General features: G+C 35.0%; 1 protein-coding gene across 2 annotated transcripts in view; it reads right to left on the bottom strand.

The window, feature by feature from the left end:
- arhgap24 (Rho GTPase activating protein 24) overlaps positions 1–20,830 on the bottom strand; it is a 132,798-nt gene that overhangs the window by 78,622 nt on the left and 33,346 nt on the right. For both annotated transcript variants that reach the window (XM_006627143.3, XM_015340178.2), the window contains one exon: positions 5,906–5,993. In XM_006627143.3, coding sequence (XP_006627206.1) covers positions 5,906–5,993 — 88 coding nt within the window. The remainder of the gene's footprint in view (positions 1–5,905; positions 5,994–20,830) is intronic.

Genomic DNA, 20,830 nt, shown 5'->3' on the forward strand with positions numbered 1-20,830 from the left:
AAAGCTTACAGTAATGCTGTGGATGCTTTGCTTGTCAAATTTGCTAGGATTCACATGGTATTTATGACTTAGAAAAACTTGTTTGTCCAGGTCAGGCTCTATGATAGGAATGGAACAGCATTTGCAGCCTGGTGCAAAGCAAAGGTTTCATATGTACAGCTTGTATTGCTTCCAATATTGGCCACATACATTATATAGTTTTTGACTTTCACAACAGAACCCCACATCAACCCTGCTGATGACAGATGTTAATCAGCATAATGATATTTACTGAACCTATGTCATGTTCAATGAATTGTCAGTGCACCTGCTACAATAAAATGATAAGACCTAATAAAATACCTGCATCATGTTATGAGAGATGCTGTATGGTTTGTGGAGCTCACTACATTTCATGTAATTGTAAGGGTATGTAGAAAAAATGGATACAGTATATTACTTTTCCTAGAGTAATTTCCCTGTCTATATTGACAATGTAAACAACTGTGTCCGATTTAATTTTCTTATTTTCAAATGGGAACAGCAATGCTAATGCATACTGTAGCTACCAGAGCGTGTTTCAGCACTCTTTGTGTCTCTCTACTGTATATGCAGGACAAAGCATATCTTGCTTTGTAATGTACAAAGTGGATGTACAAAGAAAGGCACACTCTTGCAATCGTGGATTCAAGACATAAGGAGGGAGACTTTAATCATTAACTGGCATCACAGCATCTCACAGTAGTGATGTACCCTACTTGATCTTGTATTAGTTTTCTTTTATTCTTCTCTGCTGTGTGGTAGCCTTAACCCCCCAATAAGTGAGGAACATTGCACCTTCAAGCTTTCATGCCTCTGCCATCCAGATATATAACTTCACTTTGCTGAAAGAGAGATAATTAATATTCCCCACCTCACCATAATTAAGCTATAACTAAAGGTGACAATAATATGCTACAACATCGGGCACAAAAGAATGAGCCCATTAAACTTCAATTAATCTTGGTTTGTCAGCTTTCGAAGCTACCACAGCAGAACTTCAGTCCAAGGAGTTTCGAAACGTGATGTGCTTTCAAATTCCAGTCATTGGCACCTCTTCTGCAGAAAGTAGTTACAGTATGTGTTTTACAAAGGAAGCAGAAGAAATAACATACAGTACATTCCTTCTCCATTAGACATTATTCTACACCTTTGGAGTCTATTATTTGCAGTATATGGCACTATAGTAAAAACCTCTTGCATTGACTTAATATCAAGTGTCTGCATCTACGCTTTTTAGACAAGTACAGTATTTAGTGACTGCAGTTTGGAATTTCACTTACACATATATAGTCAAAATGTGAAATAGTTTTTCACTAAAGTAAATGCAACTACTCTTGACTTCTGATTTTTTGGATAAATAATGCTTCTGAATAATGTGTTTTCATTAGCCGGTTTGGCAAATTTTCTTTATATGTTTTGTGGGATTTTTGTGGCATACTTTTTGAGGGATTTGCAAATTGTAATATTTTGTCCAATGCAATGTTTTCAAAGATGTATTACTTATTTTTCTTTTCAAACATACAAACACATTTTAGCTTTCTAGTCACAGTGTATTCCATATTGATTTTGAATGGAAAAAATTAAATATTGTACTCTCAACCAACAAAGGAAGAACTGAAATACCTACTGTATTTAACTCGTGCTGTAACTCATTATATGTAGCATATACAGGCTAAACATACTAAATACTAAGTCCTTGGTGGCTCATGATCTTGCACTGATAATTACATATGGCTGCAGGATAAAACATCTCTTGCATGCAATATTTTCATTCTTAGTTATTAAACATTTTCTCTTCCTGGAGTCTTTGGGTACTTAGCTTAAACACAATTAAGTCACTCAGAAAGTAATGTTAAATCACCATTTTATGAGCATGAACATGTTTTCTACTATTATAACATCTTTTACGTTTACTGGTATTAGTAGAGCCCGAGTCAGAAGAAAGCTTATTTGGTGTTATACTGTATATTATATATTGTATATCATAGGGATATATTGGGACTTCTCTGGGATGCAATCACTATGAATCATGGGATATTAACTCTTGCTGTTTAACACCGCTGTACCCATCCATCTTTGCATTCGCCAGCCTGCTGTAATTATAGGTGCTATTTGAAAGATGAGTCTTGAACAATAAGAGTAGATTAATAATGATTTTGTAAAAATGTGTTTTTATTCAGAGTTCCAAACTAGATATAAGTCTGTACAAATATATCAATATATGTATATAAGTATTTTCACATTAGTGTTGCTCCTTGCATTTCTGAATTCATATGAAGACTCTTTGGCAAAACTGAACAATAATAGAAGAGAGCTATTAAGGACAAAGGAATCAAATATATGCTGAATTTTGGTACCTGTGAGACAAACCCCATTTCTAGAATAACCAAATTAACAAAACCATTTTGGTTTGAACTTTTTAGAATGTTTCGGTATCTATTTTCCAAAAGCTGAAGTCAAAACCAGACAGGTTGATAGGATATACACAGCTCTTTTATGAGCCCAATTACCCGATAACAAACACTTCGCTAAGTAAAGACACTTGTGAGTTGTTTTAACATGTAAGGTCCTAAATATTAAAGTGTTTGAACAATATCAAAAAATGAATTGACTTTATTATCTATTATCAAACTACTAAGGTGTATACTGTAAGTACAGTATAAGACAAGTTTTCTTTCATGTGAAATTAATACTAGGGTTCACTTTGAAATTTCCACACTTTTTCATAGTATTTTCATCTCTGACATTTTGTTGAAAAACCTAAAGAAAACATGTGTTCTTACTGTGCCAGAAAATCATGTATCAGTAACCCCATGACATAATACAGGATTGAATCATATAGTGCTCACAAGAAGGGGTACTCTACTCAGCCAAAAACCTGTCATCAAGTTTAAAGAGTCATCTCTACCCCACCCCAACACACAAAAACAAACATAACATCACATTTTTACAAGTAGCAGCCTAAATCCTGTTCTTAAACACAGAGGTGTTATCAACAATAGGAAAAGTGTGTATTGTACAACTTACCAGCTTTTGGTAGTAACTCTAAGTGGTTTAATTATATCTCATAGAGAAGCTGTCTGCACCTTGGACACTGTTTCAGGTTTGACAAAAAGTGCAGGACATTGAAGGTGAGTGCTCAGACCTCACAAACACATAGAGAAAACAGAAAGAAGACTAACACCTTAGTGGAGAGTAGGGGGGTGCGCTTACTTAAATTAACTTTGTATTCCAAACAGACAGAGTGACAATCAGATTTCCACAGGAGGCAACAAAAGATATTATTGAAAACAAAAGCTTGAAAGTTATGAATATATAGTACCTGGAGTGACTGAAAAGTCACAAAAATAAAGATAAAAAATACAATAGAACTGCTTATTAATTCAGAGGTACACGACTGAGGAAACACAAGCAAGGAATGTGGATCCTGAGTTCCAAGTTGAATGGTATGACCTGTGGTAATAGGCGATGCAACTGAGGTCATAGGATGCCCTTTGAAGTTGTAAATTAAATGCATGGCTTGGAATAGAATACTAGACCGCCTGGAAAATGATAAATCTTTAATTATTTGATCTGACGTTCATACCATGGTCTGCAACATGAACTACCCTTCCTTATGCTAAAAGCAGTGACTCATATCATTTCTAGAACAAACCTCTGGCAGTGCATTCTGCACTGGCGCCTCAGGGGCAGAAAGGGGATAATAGTCCCCTCTTCAGCTGGCTGAAGCAACACAGCTTAAAATTGCTTGGACAGTATAATGCGGCTGTGGAAGTATCTGGAAATAGTTAATGATCTTTATAGTTAAAAAAAACTGAATGAGGAAAAAAAAATCTTGGCACATCTGATTAGCTTCTTCACACATTAGCTGCATCGATTCAATTTTGGTCACGGATACTATAGCTGGATAGCTGAACTGAGTTCCACAGATGTCTTTCAGTTTTGAAAGCATGTCTTAAGAATAGAATTCAGAGCATTACTCATCCTCGGAAAATGTCTTCTCTTTTCTTTGTGCTTACCCGACTTCAAGGCAGCATGGGTTATTTCTGTTTAATGAATGAATTCATGATGCTCTTTTTTTCACCAAGAGTGAGGGCTCTTTTATCAAAGAATTCACCAAACCCAAATGAAGACAAGAAAAAAAACTAAACTGAACAGTCTAAGAGACAAACGCTATGACGCTAATCATACTTTTATTCCTATTGTTAGTATTGCAATATCGATTCCTTTTAAAATTTGATTTAGGTTATATGTATCTACAGAGAAATTCTAATACTAACTCTACTATTATTATCATCATCATCCATGGATCTTTATTATTGCAATAATTTACATTATACTTTGATTGATTGACTGTCAGCCATCTACTGTATGCTGAATGTCACAGTGAGGCAAAAGCATTGATCTTTCTCAATTATCCTGGCCACCTGCATACAGTACAAACTCTGAAACCAATGCAACCTTTTCTCTTGTAAAGGAAGCTTGATTACAAAGAAACAAACAAACGAAATCCATATACTGTACATCCATGAAGTTCCTTTCCCAGGGACTAGCATAGCTAGCATCAGTGTGTTCCATTGCATTCCTCCCTTCTCCACACTATGTAATGTGTTTGCAGCCACTGTGTTGAATGACCCAAGACATCTGTGACATCTGTGTGGTGCCATGTGTGAAGTGTTTTCCTACTGCAGCTGCAAAACCCTATTGTATGCCACAGACATCAGTGCAGGTCCCAGCTACCTAGAGAAGAGGAAATGAAAGAGATCTATTTCTTTAATAGTATGATCACCTGAAATGGCATGTGTCTGCCCAGGAGCACCAATATCCATCAATCTGAAAGACACCTGTCCTCATGAATGTCCCAGCAGACTATCCATGATGCACAGAGCACCAGACTACCTTGGCCTGGATGCGATGCAAGTCAACGGAGGCCCACAGAGATACAACTTGCAATTGCTTAGTAAACTTAGCTAGCACATTTTTGGACTATGTTAGAAACCCTGAGCTCCTGGGAAAATCAACATAAACACACAGAACTCCCCATAGAAAGCATCCTGGATTCACCACCACACCAGAGCACTTCCTTAGAGTCAGTTACCACTGTTCTTTAAATTACTTCTGAAGAATAACAGGCTGGGTATCCACACACACAGAATTTAAATTAAAGACTAAAAGTATTATAAATTCACAATGCTGTGATTTTGGAAGGATATGCTCCAGTTTAAGATGTTCTTTAGGAGATGATCCTCAACCGAGCCACAATTGCCAAATCTCCACAATTATACCCTAGATTTAGGGGGTAGTTGAGGCCAAGAAATGTGTTGGGGGGGGGTGTTAGCAATTCTGGGGGGCCCTGAAGATGGAGGGGTAATTATCTACACGAAAAGGCTTCTATTTCAAATCTTTGGAACCACAGTCCATCAGGTTTAATGCAGCAGGTCTTTTTTAAAATTAATTTGACAAGGGCCATATAGTGTCAGTGATGGTCAGAATAAGAACTACACAATACTAAAAAACAGCTGGAAGAATATGTTTCTTGCCTTCTCTGAGGTGGCATTAATTGGTAGCATTAGATAAGTGCCAATGTGCTTCTCCTAAGATGTATTTTAATGACATTCAAAAGGCAAACACAAATGCTATTGGTTCAGGGCTCTTCCCGTTTTTAAGGCTTCAGAATAAGTTATTTTAAAACATGTCATGCTCCATTTTATTAGTGATGTTACTGAATCACTAATAAAACGACAGATTGCAATACAACTTCAGTATTGTTTTTGTTATTGTTGCTTTTTTAAGTAAAAAGCAACAATAACACAAGTATTATTCAAATACCTCAGAAGTATTCCAAGTCATTCTTGGAATACTGCTCCATAAAATAGTTTCCTACCTGGAATGACCTCAAAGAGAAATTTCCCAGGCTCATCTCCATTGTTTGCATGTTCAATGACTCTATTTCCTGGTAAGAAAATCGCCCCCTGCATGAAATTGTAGAAAAAGAATTGTAAGTAAACAGTTAGATGCAAAAACTGAAAAATACTAACTAAATCATTAAAATGTTGCAGAGCTGTTTCATTAGATTAAGATACAGTATGTGTTTTATGCATGCTTACTGAAAAGAATTTAAAATAATTTTCCGTTATATTTTTAATGAATTTACAAATCATCAATGGGTATTTCTTCATCTTTAAATAAAGATAAGAAGACCTGTGTCAGAAATTGTCTGTGTTTGAATTGTCTGCTAAAAGTTCAATTTATCCTTAGCTACACCCTTACATACAGTAGGAAGCTGTTCGGTGGTTGCCTTGGAAAATGACAAGACATCAATACAGTAAAATAAAAGTTATTATTTAGAATAACAAAGTCAGCCTATTACTGAAAAGATTCTTTCTCATCCATACTAAAAAATGGATCGATCATTTGAATGTATTTTACTCCCATTTCCCTCCCATTTAAATAGTCATGCAGTACCATCAGTAGGGTTTGATTTCTCTACAACCTTGTCAGCTACAATATAAATAGAATAATCTGTGTGGCTGGTCAGTATCTTAGAGCTCCTCTCATCTGCTTCAGTTTCCCATCTCATGTTTTGTTTCCTTTTACTGATATTTACTATATTTAACATTTTATTTGAAAATTTTTTCATGCAATTTAATTAGAGCTGCAGCACCAGTAATACATTGCTCCCAATGGTATCATGATGGTAACAGCATGACATTTTGGAATTTAGTGGATTTTTGGCGAAAACCTTTTTAATTTTCAACATGTCCCTTTGTTCTGTTAACCTGTAAACATGGTCAAAGATGTTTCACGCTACAGACTGAATGTTCCACGAGATCTGGGCTTAAAGCTGGTTAAAAAAACATCAATTTCCCTTAGGGATCAATAAAGTATTATCTATCTATAAAGTCTTATCTAAATGATAAAAACACTTAAGTGAAAAAATGAAATATAAAATGAAATAAAACCTACTCTTTATGAATATGAATGAGGTCTTGCAGCTAGTCTCTGAAATCCACTTTTGTAGTTTTCATGCATGGCAGACCAATTCTAGACCCATTATATTATTATAATATACTATTAGTTATTGAATAGTAAGCCATTTGATGTAGAAGGAAAAGATTTCTGTGGCTCTACGGAGCCAGGACAGAGTACCTTCTAGTTTTAACCTGAACAGCAAGACTGTAGTCCAATCCATGATATACAAAAAAATGCATGCTCTGAATGTTTTTTCCATCTCATTTATTAAAAAATGCATCTGGAAACGTCTGGTTAATGACATTTCCCTGCTTAATCATTTCGGAAGAGTATTTCTTACAAAAACAGTATAGTAACCAAAGGCAGCTATTCACGTAAGGCAATTTCCATCTTGAATCTGCCTCCCTGGAGCCAGAAGGGCATTTTTGTTTTCTTTCAGGGCCCTGGATCCATTAATAGATTGTGTGATATTGGATAACAAAAGATAGCCCTTTTTGGCGTCAGTTCCATTGGTTCCAAGATCCATAATTGATTCTCTCTTTTGTTTCATGATATTTCTCATATTATCAATTTAGACAGTATGCGAGACAGAGTCTCCAAGATGTGGAAGAGCAGACATTGTGGAATGTCAGGAAATACTGTATTTCCCCTGTCAGTTGAAATTGTGTGCTGTTTTCTTTTGTTAGTGAAACAAGCTACTGTACAGTTAAAAAAAAAAAAACTTTGAAAGGATCTAAGTCTATAAATCCAAGTTTTTTATACAACAACACGCAGAAAAGTGTGGTGAAAGCTCTTATTAGACTAGGATGACTAATAGAATAAGCACTGGTGTTCCATATACAAGTACTGTAGATGCATTAGCAGGTCCTGTCTTTTACCAACACAGTAAAGTACTTTGCTCAAGAATACAAAAAGAATGCTCTATCAGGGACTTCCAGAATTTTAGTTTTTAGCCCTAGCCACTACACCAAAATGTAGCCCTTGTTGAAATGTTTGGTACTGCATTAAATATTGGAGAATGCTTGCTCACAGATTCCTCCCTTTTCAGGTTTTCCAATCTAGTAAGTTAATAACCCAAATGTTTGATGGTTTTTGATGAGTAAATAGGGATTCTTTAAAATCCCAATTCTCCAGCTGCAGTGTAACCCAGGCAAGAAAACGTAGGATTTTAGACAGGTAGTCTTATAGAAATATATGAGTCTCCAAACAAAGACAAAGACATGGAGAATTAAAACTGTGTCTATACATAGAGAAAAACACCTTACTTCAAGAGTAATAAGCATTGGATTAAAAGATGTCCTAAGCAAATATACATGTACAGTACTTACAGGAACATACAAACAGATATTTCCATCTTTTCTCGTGTACTTTACATATTCCTAATCATATCTCTTGGCAATTTCTGTTTAAATATACATAAATGCAGACCTAATATTGCAAAGCAAATAGCTGGTACCATCAAAAGTGGGTAGATAAGGCGGCAGGACCTCTAGCACCTTAAATGTAAGAAAATGCAACACATACAAATTAAATGACAACACAGTCTTAATGATATAACCAGTGCCGAAAAATTGTTTTACACTAAAGGAAGATGATGCTTTAAGGGACAATAAGATTAATACACTGTAGATTAGTTCAATTTTTTTTCAGCTAAACAGCTAAAGATCTTCTTTTGGATATACAATTTAATCTTAGAACATCCTTTGTGAATTTTTAAAAAGACAAATATGCTAAGTTCTGCACTTTTGATACAATTGCTATCAAAAGTAAATCAACATGAAAACACCATCTGTTCTTCTTTAAAGAGATTCCTTTTCCACTTATTTTCAAGCTTTCAAGCCGTGCTGCAAAAGGAGCGAAAAGCTCAGTAATGTTTACTGGACAGAGAAGCTACATCCTGCTGTAAAAGAGCTTTAATGAAGCATGACTTCTTTAACACTTAAGAACCGGAAAAGGTTCCTGTACCAAATATGGTATGAACCATATAAAACAATATTTTGTCAAGCTTGCATGTTCTTTAAAGTAAAAAAACCAATAACACTTGACGTAGACTGTGGTTTTTGTTACAGATCATACTTATGGTTGACAATTTCAGGCTGTGATATAATCTCTCACACTTATTTCCGTCTGGTAATTTTTGGTAATAACCAGGAAGTTAACATAAAGTACAAAACATAATAAAATTCTGTAATTCTTATTTTCATAATTTATATGATCTTTGAAAATTAGCTTTTTTCTGTATTTCTGGCAGTTATCCATGTCCTTCTTCTTATCATTGCTATGCCTTTATTGCACTACACCATGCATTAGGTTTACTGGCACAGCCTTTTCTATTGCACAGAGAGTCTAACACATAGGTTCTAACCAAAAAACAAGCCATTTTTACCACTTGCATACAGTATTTGCAGGTTTATTCTATTAAAATACTCAAGGCAACATAGGGACTAAGTCCACTTGTAGACCCACGGCTTTGTTTTGGCTGCTGTCTGGAGTGAGGAGTTCAGATCTCTGTGTGAAACTTCAACTGCTTGACCCTAGCTGCTTCAGTGTGCATTTTACTCATCTCATTATGTTCTTAAGGCAACTGCAACTGTCACTTTAGGCAATCACACAAGGGGGCCTAAAGTTTACTGAATGCTATAGGCAACTGTGGTGTAGAAGAAAGGTGTTCTGCGACTACTGTATACAACACACGCAGTTGGATATCATTTTGTAAGTATGTTGTCAGTTAAAGCTGATTTTAATGCATTTCTGATGTAACTACAAAATTACTCAGAATATTTAAGAAAATGCTATGAAGTGTAAAAGGTCTTTCACATAAAAATTACTAGAACTACTTTTTCTATAAATAGTATTGAAGGATACCTCACAATGGTCATGAACTATAATCTAAAAAGGGCTCACTGAGACATAAAATCATCATCTTGTGAGCAACGTTCCCTACTGCTTACTTGTGGGCAGCTTAAAAATAATACAGCAGTTGATTTTGTACAATTCTGAAAAGTAGTTTGGAATGCCATCCACAGAGTCCTGCCATAATTAATTAAGCAGCGCCCATGCCATAAAATATTAGTATCAGCCTTCCTCTTGAGCCTCTGTGTCAGGTTTTCCTGATGTGCAAGAACAATATACAGTACCTGATGCGGAAGTGTTTGGGCCTGTTCTGTTTTGTTGTACTTGCATACTTGTTAAGGTTTCTCATTTCAATGGTCTATATTATGTATGCTGGTTGTTAATTATCCACATGCTCTGCTGTGCAAGAGGGCTTTGACAATGCATTGTTGTTTCTTTAATGCAGAAACACTATTTTATGGTGATATTCTGCTATAATTTTAGCAATACCGTTTGAAGATAATCAGGGTGAACAAGATAAGTTCATCCTCATTAATCTGTGTTTTGAATCAAAAAAAGTAGCCACAGGTTTATAGATATGCAGGAAGGAACAAGTAATGTTAATGATGAGAAGCAGCTGAGTCAGTCAGGTTTAAATGATAATTATGGTGCATTAGTTACAACAGCATACGGTATTGTCTGCTTGTGTTTACCTTGAGTTTTTGTGATCAGGGTCATGAAGATTCTCATGAATGTGAATTAAATACAGTTTCTCTAAATACAGTTTTAAAAAAACATTAAAAATTAATCAATAAAACATTTTGATTTGCTGTTATCTAGACACCTTCAGAGGAGCAAGAGTCTGAGATTCAAGACATAGTTCAGCACAATGCATATCACTAGTGTTATTCACAGGCAAGATTATCATCATTAAATAAAAGTAATATAAGGCCAGTTTGACATAGTGAACTAAGTAAAGCCATACAGTTAACTGCAGTATTTCAAGTGCCCCTTAGGATTCAATTAGGAGAGTACCACTGCTGTGTGAAAGACCATAAAAAAGATACTTAACCTTGGCTGTTTCTACTTAATGTCCTTTCATTCTGAGTCAAAGCATTTTTAAGAGCTTTAAATTGGTAGAAAAGCCTTTTCTGGTTTCCTATGAGAAACTGCAGGTAAAATGTATATTTCCTAATAAAAAGATCATTTTTTAAATTGAAAGGAAAGACTATTTGTATATGTAATGTGTGTACATAATGTGAGAGGTTTGTACACTGACTTTACCTCCCCAGGCTGACACAGCTTCCCTCTATAAGTAATCTCTAAATCTGACCATTTGGACCACTCAGAAATTTGTTATGTATTAAATTACAGGCATAGACAATTTCATGAAGCTGTCTGCCAAAAAGGGATGGAAAATTATATCTTCCGAACTTCTATCATCTGGGAAACCAGAACAACAGATGTTATTCAAGACACCATCATACAGTGTGAATAAAAAAACAAAAAACCCATTGTGAATTTTTTTTAGAGGAGCTGGAATGATGTTGTGACTATGCAAAGGAGCTTTAATAGAGAATCTAGATTTTGTGAAGCTCCGCCAATTTAAATTAATTTTTTGACACTAGTTCTTTCAAATAGGCTCCGTGACATGCATATTGGTCACCCACACCACGTGAACTGAATTCATTTGATTTTTTACTAATGTGGATTTCAGTATAATCAATGCACTGAGAATTTTAAAGTAGGAAGTGAATGACAAGCTTCTGCAGTTTCGTTTGATGGTCTTGAGAGAGCACAGCAGAATTCTGCAATGAGCATGAGGAACAGAAGATAGGCATACAGTATTCAACAAATCATGATAATGTCTTTCCAGTCTTACACAGACAATTTCATTAATTTGGTACTTATTAAAAAAATAGTATAATTTTTCATACTGGTAAGAGGGACTGCTGTAAATACCATCTTAATACTATTGAAATTAGAAAAGCATTTGATATACTGTAGTCTATTATTCTTTTGTAATTTACCTTGGAGCAGCGTGTTTCATACATTATCATCAAACTTAGAATAAAGAGAATAAAAACAACAAACAAAAAATGCAGTTGTTAACATACAATAAAGGAATGTGCAAAAATGGAATATGAAAAGGAAAACAAAGTCATATTTATTAAGTAACTACAAAATGCCTTATGCCATGGAAACAGTGTCAAATGTAACAATGATAAACAGTGTCACACTGGGAATATACAGTAATAAAACATGCCGTACTGTTACCAGTATTGGTATATGAGAAAATAATATCACAGATGTGTGTGTAACCAAGTACTGATTTTTCCTCCTACAAAGAAAATTTACAGCTGCAGTTGGCTGTTCCACCTCTACATTTTTTTTAAAACTCCTGCTAAGATTAAGCATGTTATAGTTTCCATGGAGACTGCTGAATATGTTTGTTAGGGGTTTTTGGAAGCCTGTTCTAAACTACCATCCAGTGTAGAAGCCACCGAAACACTCCCCTCTGGGAGAGTCTATCGTTGATTTTCATCAATACAAAAACGGTGCCAAAATCTAAAGTAATGTCTGGATTCATTGTTTTTTTTAAATCAACATGGTTTCATGTCAATTGAAAATGTATGACATAATGCACAGTATGGACAGAATGAACCTTATCAACAAAGAAGTCAAATAAAGTGCTTGAGATATTCCAGTGTTACTGCAGGGACATGTAATTCTATTCATTATGAATGTGTGGACATTATGTACATGTGTTACTAAAGGATTATCCTGTGGTGGGTTTTACCCACCTTACTCCAGGGGTTTGTTCCCATGTTCCTGTGTTGCTCAGTTCTCAGAAAAAAATCAAATAACAGACTTTCAAAAACCTTAAGAATTTAATGCCTTAAAATACCCATTAATTCATTAATTAAACCATTTAGTATACAAAGATACATTACAATCACATTTGATCACATTACAGACACTGTTTTGATCCTGATGAACTGATTTGTGCTTTCTTGTATGTAAACTGCTAGTAGTTGTTACATAGTTAAGTAAATCCTATTTATATATCCTAGTATTTATACATTTTCATTGAAATTTCTATGAAAACACTGAAATAACCCAGATGCTGTACCTTTAGATATCTACAGTACAGTACAGTATGTCAATTAGAGAGGTAGGTGATCTATTATCTGAACACCCAAACATTTCATAGAAAATACAGTCAAATTAATGGAACCACCAACATTATTCTCTTATACTCTTGTAAAAAGATATTCAATTCAAAATACTTTATTCATCCCCAGGGGAGCAATTTATGGATGCTATATGCTGCTATTCACTACTAATACTTTACAGAATCTCTTTGGAATATGGTGGATGTCTTGTTTGCATTGCTTCTTTGTTCTAAATATCCCACATACATGGAAATAAATATCCATTTCAACTATCAAGTAAATCATACTTTAAAAAAGGGACTATACAACAACTACAGTTTTCCAAAGGCTTTGTAAAGCCTTTGCATAGAATGTGGTCTCTAATGGCAGTCTGAAAAAGACAAGACATGCTTTCAATTAACATGTTGAGGAGTTGTAGGATTCTTGGCATGTGATTTCTCAGTGCTGGAAGTATTCCTGGTGGTTCTCGAGGAGCTCCAACATGTTAGACTTTCTGTGTCTTTTCCCAATGGAGCCAAGCCTTGCTGTCCCTCAGTGTGTAATCTGAGACAAAAACCTTTGCAAAGTGCCAGACAATGAGATGTAGGATTTCATTTCTTGTTCAGACAGTTACCTGCATCTTTGTTAAAAGCACAGAGCTTTGATCCTGTGATATTTCGCTCATATCGTATTTCCCACCCACACAGAATTTGCCATTAAAGGTGGACGTGATTGATTGCTCGATTCCCCATACACACTAACACATTGTGAAAGCTAAAACAATGAGTAGTGCAGGGGTTTCTGGAAAATACAAAAATACTTTTAAAGACCTTCTTGTCCCATCTCTATTAAATATAAACTGTGACATTTCACCTAGGGGGTTGTTACAGTAGGTGGACCTACTACATCAACCAGAATGCAACATTTTCTGTTATCCTGTTCGACACCCATCCTTGTGTTTTCACTTTTCTTCAGTGACACATTAGGAAGAACGGTCATGATCCATTACTTTCACTGCCATGCTGCCATCACATCCACCCATCGCTCTTCACCTGAAGATAAGTTCTCTTAGTCTTCCTTTGAACTGTCAGAAGGGTCCTGGGGTGCGAAAAGATCTCGGGTACAAACAGTGGAAATGAGGTTTCCTCATCTGTATGACAGGGTTACCAGCTCGGCTACTTAGGAGAGCCTAGTAATAGTGTAGTACCTCCTCTAGATTTGTGTTTGGACACCTGATAAGGTTATTCCCTGGGAGGCTTCTGCTGTGGCTCTGCCAGGCGCATTCCCTTTGGAAATCCCCCCTGGAGGAGGTGGAATCTGCAGTCCCCGTGAGTCTAACCACGACAGGTAGTCAAGTTTGGAATCTATGCAGGTAAACAACACCTTTGCTTTGGAGTGAGGATATTATTGTGCTGTTCTGAACTGCAGCTGTGACTCCATGTGAAATTTTCAGTGTACAAGTCATTTTCATTATTGCAGTTGGTATTTCTGAATGTCAGATTCATATGGACACACTCTGTACGTAATACAATTGAAGCAGTTAATTGATTGTGTAGGCAAACCTATTCTTAATAGGTTCCAGGATAGATCCAGGGATCTGATCAGATAAAAAAAAAACCCTGACAACAACACTGGACAGTGTAATATTTAAGAGATATTATACTGTAGGTTATAGAACAAAAGATTCCCCAAAAATCCCATACTGCTATGAAAGAATCAACCTCCAACTAACACCATCATGCTCTTTATATCTCCAAATATTCTGCTAATGAACCCCATGTGAAAGTGCTGAATTAATCAACACCAATAATAAAATTAAATAACAATCTCCTAGTGTGTCTATTTACAAATGATAGAGGCCTTAAATGGCATTTAGAGACTGGTTGGCTACTATTGTAGTTCTCATTGTTCTGCAATTTTGATGAAAACTTACTCAAAACACATATAAATGTATGCACACGTTATAAAAACACATGTTTTTACATAAAGGTTTCTTGATTTGTTTAATTAATCTTAAAGTGATCCTTCAACAATTAATATGGAAGATCGTTAAATGAGAAAAAATTGAGATTTCAAAACAAAGTATCATAAGCAGTTGAAGAATAGTTCAAATGAATCACAGTTTCACAGGCAGAGAAAGCAGTCATTTGACATTTACTGTGAAGTTTTTGAGAAGTGGATTCTTGGAAATAAGGTACAACTATGTTAATTATAAATATATTTCCATTTTCCTGTTTGAGTGTATTAAAAAAAATCTTTTGGAATCTAGTTTAAATAGCTTGTGGTTTAACAAGAGTGTTCGACAATCTCTATGATTTTTTCATTTCTTTTACAAGGCAAAAAATTGAAACCTGTGGTATTGAACCAGAGAGATGAAGAGGTGAAATAAGCTATCAGGTTGTTTCCTCCATTTTCCTCCTGCATGTTTCTGCATGTACAGTACATTATTCTCAATACAGAATGCCTTTGGTCTCATGAAAAATGCTTTTAAATTACTCGAAGAAACACCTTCAAAAGAGTGACATACTGTATGCCGTAATGAAATTAAATGCTATTTCTATTATATCTGATTTTATTAATAAGAATTATGTTTTGAACTGAAACATTTTGTATCTATAGTATTACAGTATATTGACCTACGGTGCAATTTGTTCCAGAATAATTTCTTTGAGTCCTCTGAAATAATACAATAACAAAGAAAAACTGTGTACCATTAAAACCAAAGGATCAAGCAGTTCGTAATAGACAGCTTTAAGACCTCTTTAGATCTTAGTATCTGTTTTGGTTAAAATATTCACTGAAATCCAGGAGGGGATTTCCTAGTTCTGACCTGATTAGATTGAAACAACAAATTCTAACTTGAAAATCCAATTCCCACTACCTGTCCCAGTGTATGTTAAGCCATTCAGTTCTGAATGCACTATTCATCAATGTACTGTATGAATGTCAGTACTCCATATGGGCAGAAAGCTGCGAACAAGCAACAGATGTGAAGACATCTCAGTCACATCTTAGAAAAAAAATAATATTTCTAGCACTTTTCTTTAAAAGAAGCATTCTCTTAAGTTCTTTAAAGATTTTTTAACACACCCTGAAAAGTTGCCTAGTTGTTTTAAAAACACATGAAAAGTTTTACAGTACATTATTTTTTCCCCACCACAGATATCATCATAAGTATTATGATAAAAAAATCAGAAAACGTGATCATAATACTAAATACCCTACATCATCAGAAAGCTGTTTATTCCTGGTAGTGGTTACAGCAACTGGGAGCCTTTTTCTTGCACTTCAGTATTTATCAAACCCAAGTCCCAGGACCTGTTAGACAGTAGCATTAACCACCAGATTACCATTCAGCCCTTTTAACAATTATCCTTGTATTATTGCTGAATTTTAGTTATATCGTTTTATATATGTTTTTTACAAATTAGATATAGAAAATATATTTTACGTGATAATTCACAAATCTTCAAATGCTTTTTTATGAATGTTAAAAACAACCAATACTAACAATATCTACATGCTAAATAGTTGCATTTTAACTATTATCCTTAATTTGTCCATTCAAGGCAACGACATGCAGAATGCAGTGCAAGAATGCAGTTTGTGAGATGTACAGTATTGCAGAAGTAACACAATGAAATCAGCACAAAACAAAATATCAGGAGAGCAAATAAATCACTTAGTAGATAATCCTAAATCAAAATCACATATTGAAGAAAAAAACAACTCGAGAACATTTCCAAATGAGATTTGTCTAGCTTATTTGATAAGATGGTGAAGAAACCAAATGTAGTGTTGAAATGGGGGCTCTGAATTAAACACAGCTCTTAACATGTCATTGTAACATATTTCTCATGTCCTTAGATACTGACACCCCTAAAAACTTAACAACACGGTAACAGAAAAAGAACCCCAAAGGCAGGAAACCACAGAAAGCTTGCAATTAACACTGCCGAAGTGAAACTAACCCAGTCTGAATCTAAATATAAACAAGCTCTGCATTTTGAGCGAATCGGTCCATATATTTTTGTCTGAGAAGCAATGCAATTGTTTCATTTTTATGTACATGAACAGTGTTCCACTTCAGAAAGCAAAATGCTCACAGACCAATTCTGTTCAAAAAAGCTTTCCAGCCTTATAACAGTTCTAAAACACTACAGCTGTCATGCAATTCATTTTTAATGTTAATGTTAATTTTTTTTTCTTCATTTTAATAGCTGCTTTTGGCCTGCTTGTTTGAATTGTACATAGTCTGTATGCCACGTTTTAGTATTGCTCACACACTTCATGAACATTTGTTGATCAAAAGTGTGAAATGTGGAAAACCTCCACTGTAAAACTAACTACGCCTTTATTATTCACCACTGGTTGTAAGAATGGAAAAATACCATCACAAAACATTTAGGAAGAAAAGTTTTTTACTTGAGACCCTTCTGTTTAGGAACTTTTTTTCTTGTACAGCTTGCACTGCTTACTTTTTACAAGAGATATGGTGCTGGTTTGTAGGAAAGAAAAATCTATCCATTCTTATTTTAATTTGATTATACACTACTGGTTTGCGGGAGAGCCAGAACCTACCATGGCAAGCAATGGGTGCACATACTGTACAGTACAAACACACAGACTTACAGTACACCAGGTTCAATGTTACTGAAGCCAAATTAATTACCAGTAGTCTTTTAACTGTGGGAAGAAACCTAAGCACCCAGAGAAAACACACGTGAACTCCACACAAATAGCACCGCAGGAATTGAACACAGGTCCCAAGTGCTGTGAGGCACCAATGCTTGAAAAGGAAATTTCATAACAAAAACCTTTAAAACATTATAAGATATACACTACAGTATTACTTTTGTTCATAATATGAATAATATTTCAGCAACTTAATGTGTTTTTTGCAATACATAGCAGCATAATGTTTATTTAAAAATATAAAAGTACATTGCAAAATTGTGCCTGGAATTAAAACAGCAGAAACCTACTGACATACCCATGGTACAGTACGTGACCTATTTTTTGAAGTAATGAAGCAGAAGAGAATGGATTTATGGATTTTCTTATATAGTAAAGGGCAAACTGCACTCTTAGAAAAAAATGAGTTTTTGAAACTTCAGCAGGACACTGTGACAATGTTTTATTTTTCACAAAATAAGAAAAGTGTAAGTCAAAAGATAATTTATCAGACTTTCATACAGTGAGCAAATTAAAGAACTCTCCTACTGTATTTCAGCATTTGTGTTTTATAAATCTATTACCTTTTTAAAATTCATGGCCCTACACTGGTTTTTAAAGCTGTTGTTTATAAAATATAGTTTCAGATTTACATTTTTTCCATTGCTTCCTTTTATAATGTGTACTTCAATAAGGAGTTATTTCTTCTAAACTGAAATGAAAGTGTCATTACCCGGAGAACTGTTCACACAGCTAGCCACCTTAACAGCACAAGAATAAAGTTTCAGTTCTCTGCACTGAAATTTTTAGCTACATACTTTTTACAATTCTTTCCTTGGTTATATAAACAGTTTGTCCTATTATGATGCTTTCTTGTTTGTTCAGTTTGGGAATATGGTATCCTATTTTGAATTACACTCATCCCCAAGAATAGTTGAGTGCTCTCCAGTGATTTGTCAAGACTTCAAGAAGGCTAGCAGGAAACAGTGCACTATTTTAAATGTCCAAGAGATCACCACAAAAACATCATTAACAAAAACAAACAAAATGTTCTGACTGCCTGTGAATGGGCATGCTTAAATGTATAGAAGTTCTACTTTTCGAATTATTTTTCTGTTAAAATTTTATCTCCCAAGCTGGGCTGGTGATAATGATGATTTCTTTTCAGTGGCAGAATCGCTAGAATTGACATAGTATACAGTAATACATTTGCTAAAATTGTAATTAGCTTGGAAAACCAAACTTACATATACTGTATGCAGTATATAAAATGAGGTGGATGACTTTGACTCAAGAACTCTAAAGACAAACTTTGCCAGGGTTTTGAAGTGTGATCTGCTAGGTGAAATCTCTGCTCAGACTGTTTATTCTTAGCCTTGTAAGTAACCGTCACACAGATACTGTAAATATTTTTTCTGTTAGAGACATTGACTTGCATGTCATTGCTGTACCAGAATATGGGCCGAAAAAAAATCCCTTTGTAAAAATGTGACTATTGCATGGTCGCAAGGCATGCCTACACTCCATGAATCAATGGGAAATAAAGCTGACTAATTTAAGACGTGTAACGATGCCAAGTCAGTCAAGACATTTTACTATTGGTGTCTGTTGATTTGAAGCAAGCAATTTTCTAAATCAACAGACATACAATACTATACTACAGTACTATGGACAATTCCCATCCTTAACTTATAAAAACAATATTCATAAAACTCAGCATCAAAGACGCAAAGGAATGTGACATCTATACTCTGTAATATTATAACCCAAATCTCCAAAGAATGCAGCTATGCATAGATCAAAGCATATTTTTAGAACCATCTGTCCATTTTCAAAGTACAGAAGGTCCACGTAATATTCTAACAATTTAAAAAGTAACAAAGTCACAGAATTTTTCTTTAACACTAAATGTTCTAGAAGATTAAGCATGCAATTGGCTACTCTTTAAGTAACATTATGGCGTATTTGTGGTTGAGGTGGAACATTATGAACTTCTGTACGGTTATATACTGTAAATAGCTATGGGTGTGAATCCCCTGAATTAACTCATGAAAAACTACCTAGATTTTCAACACCAACACTGACTTACAGTGTCTTCTGAAGCTTGTTGATATCCTGTATTCTTTTAGACTGCTTCACATTCATCTTTTTATTTTTCATTGTTTCAAAAGTATTAGTAAAGCTCCATATTATATAATCTGCATCATCAGAAAATATATCTACTGAAGTGTAAAGAGTAAAAAAAAGCATTTGAAAGAGAATGTGTTTTTGAAAAAGAACTGTGTGTAACATAACTACAAAGAAATTAAAAACTCATTGAATGTCAGAATGTCTGAGGATCTGAATCCTGAGTAGCTTAATATTGATGGAACCTTCTAAAACACACATGCACCCAACTTAAAGAACACCATTAAGGATTATGGTGTTTTCAAGAGGCATGGCAGAAATTCCCTATTTATGGGAATTATAAATGTATCATTAATTATGAATACTATTTCAATATAGAAATTAATTTCTATTAATTGCATAGTGCATATTAGGTCAAATCAAGCGGCAATTAATAGCTATTTTAGTCTTATTAAGGCAAATCAGTGTGGTATACAGTAATTGTACTTTGAAATGACACTCAGTGAAACAGGTGTATTTGGGTCTTACAAGGATCATTCAGGCTTACAGCTACTTTCACAATAATGAAAAGGAAACGGGAAAGTCAGTTAATGGGATCTCTTAAGTTGATTATTCAGAGTGCAGTAAAATGGAAATTCTATATTTTGTCTCAAAGTAAACCTGAAACAGCAGTAAAAATCCCAGGGCGTTTCTCAAAAAGAGAAGGGGTGTAACCCCGTTGTCTTGGCCAATAATGGCCTCCTTATAATCCCCATCTATGAATTGGCTTTATTACTCTGTTCTCCTCCCCACTAATAGCTGATGGGTGGTGAGCATTCTGGCGCACTATGGCTGCCGCCGCATCATCCAGGTGGATGCTGCACATTGGTGGTGGTGGAGGGGAGTCCCTATTACTTGTAAAGTGCTTTGAGTGGAGTGTCCAGAAAAGCGCTATATAAGAGTAAGCAATTACTTTTTTTCACCTCAATAGCTACAAAAACTCACATTGCTTTATTCAGAGCACATGAATAAACACTGGCTTCATAGTGTTTATTTTGAATTGGGTGTAC

Source organism: Lepisosteus oculatus, chromosome 3 (genome assembly GCF_040954835.1).
Source record: "Lepisosteus oculatus isolate fLepOcu1 chromosome 3, fLepOcu1.hap2, whole genome shotgun sequence".
Lineage (NCBI taxonomy): Eukaryota > Metazoa > Chordata > Actinopteri > Semionotiformes > Lepisosteidae > Lepisosteus > Lepisosteus oculatus.